The sequence below is a fragment of the Sarcophilus harrisii genome, chromosome 6 (genome assembly GCF_902635505.1).
Source record: "Sarcophilus harrisii chromosome 6, mSarHar1.11, whole genome shotgun sequence".
NCBI lineage: Eukaryota > Metazoa > Chordata > Mammalia > Dasyuromorphia > Dasyuridae > Sarcophilus > Sarcophilus harrisii.
In genome coordinates this window covers 48387612-48399826 of record NC_045431.1, presented here as the reverse complement: position 1 = coordinate 48399826, position 12215 = coordinate 48387612, and the positions used below count along the sequence as shown (strand labels likewise).

Sequence of the window (12215 nt, the reverse complement as noted above, 5' to 3'; positions counted from 1 at the left end):
GGAAGTATTTTCTTTTAATACTTTCTCTAACAAACAATGGCTTTTGTTATCTTTCTCTTTCCTGTACTTATTGTGAATAATTTGCTTCAATACATTGAAATTTGTGACTGATTGATGCTTACTCTGTTCCAGGAGGTGTGGCTACAGTAAAGCAAAACAAGACCCAGAAGAGGAAAAAATGCATTTTCATAATGGGCACAGTAAGCACTTTGTACAAATTTCCCCACAGTTCTCTTTGACCTTTGTTTATATGTATGGATGGGTGCAGGAAAATAATTAACAAAAGGATAGGTTTGTTGTTTTTTAACATCAAATCTACTTTGTAGAACAGAGAATTTATACATGGTGATAAGATGTTGAAAAGTAATTGATACAGTTTGAGCATCTCTTTGCTACAACTTTTGAACACTGAAGGAATTCAATGAAGGAATTACATAGTTATGAAAAATGTCATTTCAAACTAAGTCTCTAAGTAAATTCTAATTTATATAAATTCAGTGGCGAAAAAATACATCATATTCATTATGGAAATTGGGTGTAAATAAGATTTTAAAAACCTCAGCATTCCCTCATTAAGCCATTTTCCCCTTTTAATCTACTTTCCCTGCTCTTTTCCATTAGATAAGAATTTTCTGGAACATGTTATATAGACTACTTAGTCTCAAATGACATGGAAGATTTTACAGGGCTGTAGAAATGTAAAGTCTTATAATTTAAGAAAGAAATGTAAAATGGATGTATACTCTTGTTCATAAAAAAAGATGTCAGGATTGCTTCATGAAAAGTGATGCATCTAGAATTTTCAAAATGGTCTGATCTACTAAACCACCAATAAGAATATGGCAAGCACAAGATGTGGTGCTTCTGATTCTGCTAAATCCCCCCTCCCCCCAATACAATTACCATGGAAGACTCACTTTCAATTTTTTGTTGTATATGCCCAAATTTGACATATGACTGTTTGTAAGTAAAGTTCCAAAACTTTCTTCTGTTTTGTTGTCAAACTCCAGAATAACATAACCTTTCCTAGAGTCAGAAAGTCCTGGATCTAACTACAAACAAACACTAACAAGGGGACCCTGTCAGGTTCTTTAACTTCTTAGAGTGTCATGCAAGTAAGAAAGGAAAAAGAGAAAAGGAGAGGAAGGGAGAGGAGAAGAGAGAAGAGGAGAGGAGAGAAGAGGAGAAGAGAGAAAAGGAGAAGAAAGAAAAGGAAAGGTTAAAAAAGAGGAGAGAGAGAGAGACACAGAGAGAGAGAGAGAGACAGAGGAGGGAGGGGAGGGAGGGAGAGAAGAAGAGGACTAGGAGAAGAAGAAAATGAATAAAAAGGAGGAGGAGGAAGGAAATTATATATAGAGAGATGTAAATAGATACATACATGCATACATATATATGCATATATATACATACACAAATGCATACATATACATACCCATATACTCAAATAATCTATTCTAAAATATTTGATGCTAAAAAACAAAAGTGGTATCATGACTATTTTTTTTTGTTTTTTCCTTTTAAAAAATAATTTGGAAGGCGATAATAATGTATTAATGATATTGGAATCCCTCTCATCATCACTATCACTTCTATTTTAATGTTGATTTATTTTAACAGTTAAACTGCCAGGAGTAAGAACTTATATTGATCCACATACCTATGAGGACCCTAATCAAGCTGTTCATGAATTTGCCAAGGAAATAGAAGCTTCCTGCATTACCATTGAAAGAGTTATTGGGGCAGGTAAGGTGGTGTGTTTAAGTATAAATTCTTAACTTGTATTTATAAATTAGTGCATGAATGCTGCATTCATAAGTGTACTAGAATGTAAAAAATGTTTTTAAATACATTAAATTTAATTTTCTTAAATGTAAAGTAATAAACTAAATTTTAAAAGTTATTTCTTTTCTGTTTCCTGATGCTATAACTCATTTTAATGAACATATATCAATCTCTTGGTTTAAACAACAAGTAGGCAATTATGTGACTCATTTTTTCACATAACATGAATTTACAGATCTTAACCATGTAATGCCAACTTGTGGTTATTTTGTGGCTGCTGTTCCTTTTTTGTCAGTCATCTTCTATCAATTCATAGACTTTGAATCATTTCACTAATTTCTATCACACCACTTGAATATATGAAGAAAAAGCAGGTGAAGGGAAATTTACTGGTTCACAATTATTTTCTGCTAATAGTTCTGATGCATAGTTGGGTTAAAAAAATGAAATCTAATTTGAATGAATTAGAATTTGAAAATGAACTTGAATAAAAATGAATAATATATACATATACATATCTATTTGCTATTTCCTCTGAAGCTTTTCATCTCGATGTGTTTTGGCTTATGATCATACATAATTTTCTTGTCTACTGGCTCAAGAATTAAAATCTATATTCAATGAGATATTATATGAGTGTACTTGAATAATACATTTTATATATTATATATATATACATTAAATTTTTGTCTTTGTTAGTGTTTGTATACAGATCACTGCTAAAAGTATTTTTTTTTTAAATCCATAAACTTGGTGGCCAGTCTACTGATAAAAAGCCTATTCATTTTACTCAAAAGTTGAAACACACAGTTCATTACTAGGCCAGTAAGTATGAGTTTCAGTTTCACTGGATGGACTTTGAAAAAAAAAACTACCTTTAGTTAGTTCCAGGCCACCATGATGAAGCATTAGAAGAAGCATTTTAGTAGAGGAATGAAATCTATAGGAATATATATATATATATATATATATATATATATATAATCCAATATTTTATTAGTCTGTTGGGTAAGTGGACCTAATTTGAGCCATTTGTCTTAAAATGAGTACTTTCCTTATTCCTTTCATCTTCATTACCAGGAGAATTCGGTGAAGTCTGCAGTGGACGTCTAAAATTACCAGGAAAAAGAGAATTTCCTGTGGCTATCAAAACCCTTAAAGTGGGTTATACTGAGAAACAAAGGAGAGATTTCCTTGGGGAAGCAAGTATCATGGGGCAGTTTGATCACCCCAATATCATCCATTTGGAAGGCGTTGTGACAAAAAGTATGTATCAACTTCTACATGATTGTGTTCTTTGAAAACTAAATTCTATTTTCTTTCATTTTATCTGACAGGTTGTGGCTTTGGTACAGAAGGAAAACAGGTCTAGATGACATTAATATTATCTAATGCTAAGTAAACTTTGAAATGATGTGTTCCCATTTCAAAAGATTCCTGAGCAATTTAAGCTTATCTGTATATAAGCTGTGCTTTTAAGTAAAGGTGAACTTTTAAGGCTATTGCAAGAACTAGCAAATTCAATAATAACCTAACCTCAAAGAAATATTAATCAGCTAATGAAAAGAAGCAGCAATAGTGTTACCGTTATCTTTGTCCTAGTCCCACATCCTTTTATCCTAATGAAACACAATCCTCAAAGGCTAGATACATGGTTCTAATATGAATGGCAGATCCACAGGTGCCATGCCACCTTTATGCAATCCTTTATAGTCAGCTGTATTTCTTTCTTTCACTTTCTCCATTGAGGTATTTTAATAGCTCCCTGGAAAGCAACAGCCTCAAAAGACTGAAAATGTCCCAGTGACAAATGTCCCTCAGACTTCATTATTTCCCTTAAATCAGTAGCAACCTGTTCAATTTTGGCTCAGGCTTTTTTGTATTGTAGAGACCACAAAATGATAACCAGTGCTTCCCATCTATTTTGAAACTTCTGAGGTATTTTCCACATGTGAACTCATCTGTTGCCCTACTAATTATTGAAATATTTTAATAGCACATTTATCGATTCACATCAGCTATTATTTTGACTTTATTAAGCCTGAAAGAACCCAGGGGTGAGCCTTTAATATTAATTAATGAAAGAGGAAATAGGCAAACTACATGCCCTTATGGAAAGACACTGATCCTAGAGTCAGAAAGACCTGATTTCAAATACTGCCTCACAAACTTGCTGCTATGTCATCCTGGATAAGTTACTTTGTTTACCTCAGCATCTTTATATGTAAAATGAGGATAATAACTATCTATGCCAAGGGACATTGTAAGAATCAAATGAGATAATATTTGTGAAACTTAAAGTGCTATCGAAATGAAAATCATAATTTGCAATTTTTTTGCACCAGTTACTATTATACTAAAGCAATGACTCCAGTGGTCTTACTAAAATTTCTCTGGAGCAGAAGCAAAGATGATACTAGATGTCTGCATATCACCCATTTAGTCTAGCTACATGATTTCCAAAAGCCTAGAGAAGATCACATTTATTATGATTGACTAGACTATGAGTTTTTTCTTTCTTTATCTTGGTTTTGAATGATGAGAAACTAAGGAAGAGGAGTTACCAGTAAAAATACAAAAAAGAGGAACATTATAATATTTTCTTTAATAATACAGAAGGAATCATAAACAGGGCATTTTTGAAAGTAACATCTAAAATTTACTATATACATTTAAAAAAATTGAATGATGTAAAATTTACAGCATCTTATAGTTTTCTATTTTTCTGTACATACATACAGAAGTGCTCATTTTTTGTTTTAAGTTTAAAATTTTAAAAAATAATAAATAAAATAAAAAACTGGCCTCCAGAACTTTAATCTATTATCTAGGAAATTTTTTCACTCAGTCTAGTATTCTATATGTCATGCAGACAATCAACACTTTTATCATTTTGTTTAATGACCATAATCATATAGAAAGAAAGCAATTAAAGATTTCTCACAATCATCTCCCTAAAATTTACTCCTGTGATTATTTATTTTTTATTATTATTAAAGCTTTTTATTTACAAAACATATGCATGGATAATTTTTCCAACAATGACCCTTGCAAAGCCTTTTGTTCCAAATTTTCCCCTTCTTCTCCCCACCTCAACACTTGCCTGCAGGTAGTCCAATATATGTCAAATATGTTAAAATATATGTTAAATCCAATATATATATATACATACATATATATACACACATATTTATATAGTTATCTCGCTATACAAGAAAAATCAGATCAAGAAGGAAAAAAGAAAAAAGAAAAAAAACAGAGAAAGAAAACAAAATGCAAGCAAATAACGGAGAATGCTATATTTTGGTCCACATTTTGTTCTTACGGTTCTCCCTCTGGATGTAGATGGCTCTCTTTATCATTGAACAAGTGGAATTGGTTTGAATCATCTCAATGTTGAAAAGAGCCATGTCCATCAGAATTGATCATTGTATAGTCTTTTTGTTGCCATACATAGTGATCTCCTAGTTCTGCTCATTTCACTTGACATCAGTTTATGTAGGTCTCTCCAAGCCTCTCTGAAATCATTCTGCTGGTCATTTCTTATAGAACAATAATATTCCATAGCATTCATATACCATAACTTATTCAGCCATTCTCCAATTGATGGGCATCTACTCAGTTTCCAGTTGCTGGCCACTACAAAAAGGGTTGTCACAAACAAAAATTTTCACACATGTGGGTACCTTTCCCTTCTTTATGATCTCTTTGGGATATAAGCCCAGTAGAAACATTGCTGGATCAAAGGATAGGTTATAGGGGATAGAGATTCTGCCTGGTGTTAGGAAGATAATTTCAAATCTAGCCTAGATAATTAAAAATTTTGTGACTCTTGGCAATTCATTTAAGCTCCTTTGCCTCAGTTTGTACATCTGTGAAATGAGCTGGAAAAGTAAATGACACACTACTCGATTACCTTTTCAAAGAAATTCCAATTGGGAACATGAAGAGCTGGACACAACTGGCATGACAGAAAAACAAAAGCCATTATTATTTACTTCTTCATAATAAGAATCTTAGGTGCATTAGAGAATTATAGGTTTGTTCACATCCTATTATAATAAGATTAATAGATTTATTTCAGAAAGATAGCTTTAAAATCATGTGAGCAAAGCCCCTCATTTTACATAATAACCTAAAATCCAGAGGAAGCAACTTGCCTACAATTATATACATAATGGTTGAACTACAATTTAAATTGAAGCTTTTTATCTTCAAATCCAAAGTTCTTCACAATATTCAGAAAATTTCTCCATACTAGAGTTTAACATTTCATTCAACTATTTGCTATTTATATTACCAAGCAAGCCATTTAATATTTTGGGACTTGGTTTATCCATCTCTAAAAAGGGGATTTATACCAATAATGTACCAATGCTCTTAATAAGTTATCTTGATAGGTCTATCAGTGAGCCTATCACTTTGAGTTAATTCATTGGTAAGTAACAAACAAGATTTGCAAGGATAGATTTCAGAGGTGCCTGTGGAGAAAACTATCTCTTTCCCCTTTATAATTTGTTTTCTATTTAATTATAACAAAGAAGAAAAAATAGCAGAAAGAAGGGTATTATTTTAGGGGGAGAGCCATTGGGTAATTATTTTCCCTGTTTTATAACTGAGAAATATGAGGCAGTCTGACTTATCCAGGATCATGCTTGTAGATATTTGAAGCAGAGTTTAAACTTAAGTCTTTCAAATTACAAGAACAGCAATCTATCCACTCTACTATTTACCTCAATTGACTATAGTTCAGATTTCTTTATATGAGATGTATGCAGGTAATAACACATATTTTAAAAAGAGAGGTGAATAGCTAACTCCAAACCAGTCACCCCAATTGGAAATTGCTTCTAAAAACATTTATAGTAATGCTTTCTTAGTAATTCTACCTCTGATCCCAAGAAACAACATAATTAATGTTGACTAACACTATCATAATAATATAATTTTGTTTTCTTAGAGAGGATTTTCTTCTAAAGTGTAATTAGGAAACAGAAACATTGGAGAGATGTAGCAAGGTAATAAAACAGTACTTGACTAAAAGTAACGTTTTCTACCATGTCTTTTGTCCAACATGCTCTTTTACTTCTTCAAGACCAACATGGATCACTTGATAGGAGAAACTTGCTTATGAAATCATTCAAATACAAACTATTTCCTTGGAGAGGAAGCCTACTTATAAGAGCTGCAGGAAATAACGAAAAAGCTATCAGTAATATAAAAGAAAGAATTAGAAAAAAAAGAAAACTTATGAATTTTAATAATATAAAAGCAGTAAATGAATAAATATTGAATTCAGTGACTAATCAGTGTTCCCTATGCCTAGAATGTCTACTCTTATAAATTCTTGTCTGTGTTATGAAAATCAACTCAAATTCTCAAGCCTTCAAAGTTTCTTCACTGAACTCTCACCTAGGAAAATCAGATGCTTTACACTTATATAGCATTGTGTTATGGATAAAAAATGTCATTTATGATTCTGTATTACAGTTACATTTTTATGTAATATATCATGCCCCCTCCCAGCAACTTCTCTAAATTGTGAGCTCCCTGAAGTCATGTTCTAAATCTTATATAAACCATGAATCTTTCCCAAGACTTGGAAAAGTGCAGTTTAATAACTTTTTTTTTTTATAATTACACTGAAACAAAATGCCTTTGTTTTCTATATCCATAAATGTAACCGTTATAATTGAAATATGTAAATTATGGTCAGTAATAGAAAATGAATGTTATAAGGATTGATGATGAATCATCTTAAAATGTTTACTTTTTTAAAAAAATTGATTCTGTGGATGACCCCTGAATAACATTAACAGGAAAACTGAAACAATGGCCTTGAAGGTGACCCTTTCTCTTTATTTCTTGTTCTTTGTGAATTGAAATCATATTTTTCCTTCACAAAGGTAAACTATTAATGCTCAACTTAGGAAGTCTGCAACTTGTTTTTAATTTACCATGTTGAAACTCACTTTATTTGTGTCCTTAATTTCATGCTCTCTGATCTGATGCTAATTTATTCAGCAATTATTCTCAACCTGCAGCACACAGATAATGAGGCATAAGTGCAACTAAATCTTGTGATTTCTCTGATTGAAGTTGGGGTGGGGAAATTGGAGTAGCACTCCCACAGATAGAGCCATAATGATGCTCCATCTTTTCTATGTCATTGCTCTAAGTACTAGAAACAGGGGATCTCACTCAGAAATCCTTTTGTGATCTGTTACTAACTGTGGCACATCCTAGAAAGAGATACTGTCTGCAAGGGTTGCTGACAGATGATGAAAAACCTACAATTTCTGGCTCAAATAACTCATTTTCAATGCAAGATATTTTCATGAAATGCTCAACAGTGCCAGCTTCTACTATTCCATGAGATTCATAAAACATCAAAAAAAGAATATATATATATATATATATATATATATATATATATATATATATGTCAGCCTTCTTTCCCATCATAACATCATTATATTTCCTGAGTTTCTTGTAAGCTGCTCTACATTGTGTTACCTGTTGTGGAAATTAGCCAAGGGGCTATTCTTAGATGTTTTTATGTTAATAAATTCAGAGCCAATATTTGAAAATCACAGAATTGCCAAATGTTGAGCTCTGTCTTTAAAACCTGAGATAATGTAAAACTTTTCATAATCAGAATAAAGACCCAAAGGGGATATAAGATCCTTAGACCACATTTACCTGATCTAAAATTAGGTCAGACATGGAGTTGTACTAAATTTAAACTGAATAGGAGACTGGAAATACTTTGCAAAATACTATTTACAGTATAATTGGGGAATGACTCCTTTCATTCTCAGGGGGATGGCACATTCATGTGCAACAGACTGTTAAAATTTTTTGACCTAATTGTGATTTTTAAGTTTATGACCTTATTCATACTTGTCAATATACTGTTTTTTAAATGATGTCCCAGAATATTTTAAACATTATTTGTATTTATCTAATAATGTTATTGAAGACATCATTAAATATTTATTTCATTTTAAAGAAAAAATGCAATTCCCTGAGAAAATTGAATATTATATGGAAATTATTGTTTATATGAAGATACTACTTTGCACATAGTCATGGAATCATAGATTTAGAGTTAGAAGTATTTTAGACTGTAAATCTTGGGAAATAAAATGACATGCCTAGAGATGTGCAGGTGACACAAGATTTGAACCCATATTTTCGTTATTTAAATGACAATATGTACTACATTATGCTAGGTTTTCTGTTTATACATGCCATAAAAGTTTATGAAATGGATTGAAATGGAATAGAATTTAATAATGTAACTATGCTGATCTCAAACCAAAATCCTCAGGAAAAACACCTATTTGTAAATCCATGAATCATGTAAATGCTGCAAATAAGTCATCAACTGATTATTTGTTACATTCAAATTTTACTGTGATTGATTATAGGTCATTAGTGACTATCAATAAATGAAAATGTAGTTGAATTTTACAAGGATGTTTGAAAACAAAGAAAATGGTTATTCAGTGAAAAGAACAGTGGATTTGCAGTCAAAAGACATAGACTCTTTTAGCTAAGGACCTTATCTCACATTTCACTGAAAAAAAATGAGATCATTCCCTAAGATAGATCTTCCTCTTATCTTCTCATCTACATCTACTATAATTTAGACATATTCTCCTGCTATCTCTTCATTCACCCATTTCTTACACAAAGTGACAGTTCTTCTTCCCTCCTTTTTTTTTTTTTTTTTTTTTTTTTTTTTTTTTTTTTTTTTTTTTTTTTTTTTTTTTTTTTTTTTTTTTTTTTTTTTTTTTTACACAAGTAAACCTTTTTACTTTATCCTTTTACTGATCCCTTCCAGATTTTTCCCTTGGTTATTCTTATTCTTAATCTTCAATCTAATTTTTCTTTTCATCTCACTACTGATTAATACATTCATGTCTCCCCAATCTTGAAAAGAAAGAAAGAATAGGGAAAAAATCCTACTTAATCCAACCATCTGATATCTGTCTGATTAGGAGAATGGTGGTATTCTCAACAATATGAAGAAAGTCAAAAAGAAGAAATAGTTTATATATAACTCCTCCTCTTCCAGGCTAAATCATTTTTGACTTCTGATCTCATCATTCAACTGAAACTATTCATTCCCAGATGAAAAATGATATTTATTTGCCAAACATAATGACCTTTTCTGGGTCCTTATCTTGATTTATCTACAGCCTTTGCTACTCTCAATGAGCCTCATCTGCATATTTTACCCTCTTTAGGTTTTCTTAGTATCTACAATGTGAAACACTCTTTTTCACTCTCTTTTTCTGGATATTGCTTCTAGACATTCCATTAACCTTAAGAGAACCCGTGTGTATCATCCAAAGATTTAGTGCCTCTTCCTTTTCCGTATAACACTTTGGGGTAATTGTATCAGCTGCCATGAGTAATATTTCTACATAGATGACACTTATATTGATGTATCCAGTTCCAATTTCTTTTGAGTTCTCATTTCCCATGACCTTTGGGTATTTAAAACTGAATTTTCTGTAGACATATAAAAGTCAAAATATCCAAAAACAAAGCTGATTAACTTTTCAGACAAAAAAATAAATCCCACTTATTCTCTCTCTTTTTTTACTTTCTTGAAATTGTTGAGATTTTCACTGTTCTTTGGACCACCAAGTTCAAGGACAGCCTAATTATCATAACTATCTCCTCACTCAAAATCACCTCATAATACTATTTATCTTTCTTTTTTTTATTATAACTTTTTATTTACAAGTTATATGCATGGGTAATTTGACAGCATTGACAACTGCCAAACCTTTTGTTCCAATTTTTCCCCTCCTTCCCCCACCCATCCCCCAGATGGCAGGTTGACCAATACATGTTAAATATATTAAAGTATAAATTAAATACAATATTAGTATACATGTCCAAACAGTTATTTTGCTGTAAAAAAAAAAAAAAAAAGAATAGGACTTTGAAATACTATACAATTAGCTTGTGAAAGAAATCAGAAATGCAGGTGAACAAAAATAGAGGGATTGGGAATTCTATGTAGTGGCTCATAGTCATCTGCCAGAGTTCTTTCGCTGGGTATAGTTGGTTCAATTCATTACTGCTCTATTGGAACTGATTTGGTTCACCTCATTGTTAAAGATGGCCATGTCCATCAGAATTGATCATCATATAGTATTGTTGTTGAAGCATATAATGATCTCCTGGTCCTGCTCATTTCACTCAGCATCAGTGCGTGTAAGTCTCTCCAGGCCTTTCTGAAATTATCCTGTTGGTCATGTCTTATAGAATAATAATATTCCATAATTTTCATATACCACAATTTATTTAGCCATTCTCCAATTGATGGGCATCCACTCTGTTTCCAGTTTCTGGCCACTACAAAGAGGACTGCCACAAACATTCTTGCACATACAGATCCCTTTCCCTTCTTTAAGATCTCTTTGGGATATAAGCCCAGTAGTAACACTGCTGGATCAAAGGATATGCACAGTTTGATAACTTTTTGAGCATAGTTCTAAATTGCTCTCCAGAATGGCTGGATGTATTCACAATTCCACCAACAATGAATGTATCAGTATCCCTGTTTTTCCACATCTCCTTCAACATTCCGCATTATCTTTCCCTGTCATTCTAGCAAATCTGACAGGTATGTAGCGGTATCTCAGAGTTGTGTTAATTTGCATTTCTCTGATTAATGACTTGGAACATCTTTTCATATAGCTAGAAATAGTTTCAACTTCTTCATCTGAGAATTGTCTGTTCATATGCTTTGACCATTTATCAATTGAAGAATGGCTTGATTTCTTATAAATTAGAGTCAATTCTCTATATATTTTGGAAATGAGGCCTTTATCAGAATCTTTGACTGTAAAAATGTTTTCCCAGTTTATTGCTTCCCTTCTAATCTTGTCTGCATTAGTTTTGTTTGTACAAAACTTTTCAATTTGATATAATCAAAATTTTCTATGTTGTGATCAATAATGATCTCTAGTTCTTTGGTCATAAATTCTTCCTTCTTCCACAGGTCTGAGAGTAAACTATCCTATGTTCCTCTAATTTATTTATGATCTCATTCTTTATGCTTAGGTCATGAACCCATTTTGACCTTATCTTGGTGTACGGTGTTAAGTGTGGGTCAATGCCTAGTTTCTGCCATACTAATTTCCAATTTCCCCAGCAATTTTTATCTACTATTTATCTTTCAAGCCTTCCTATTTCTACCTTCACATTACCCAGATGTTGCTTTATCTCCAACTACTATGATAGCAATGATATACACATAGCTTCATATCCAGATGATTGCATTAACTTCCTTGTTGATCACATTTCACATCTCTTGCCATTCGAATCCATCTTGTACTTAGCTACACATTCCAAGAGCCAATTTGATGCCCTTACTTGATTAACTTCATTGTCACCTTTCACCTATG

The 12215-nt window shown here is 32.0% G+C and overlaps 1 protein-coding gene across 5 annotated transcripts in view; it reads left to right on the top strand.

The window, feature by feature from the left end:
• The window catches only part of EPHA5 (EPH receptor A5), a 454937-nt gene that overhangs the window by 406639 nt on the left and 36083 nt on the right, over positions 1-12215 (top strand). For all 5 annotated transcript variants that reach the window (XM_031942342.1, XM_031942341.1, XM_031942339.1 and 2 more), the window contains 3 exons: positions 133-200; positions 1618-1743; positions 2863-3048. In XM_031942342.1, the coding sequence (XP_031798202.1) occupies positions 133-200; positions 1618-1743; positions 2863-3048 (380 nt within the window). The remainder of the gene's footprint in view (positions 1-132; positions 201-1617; positions 1744-2862; positions 3049-12215) is intronic.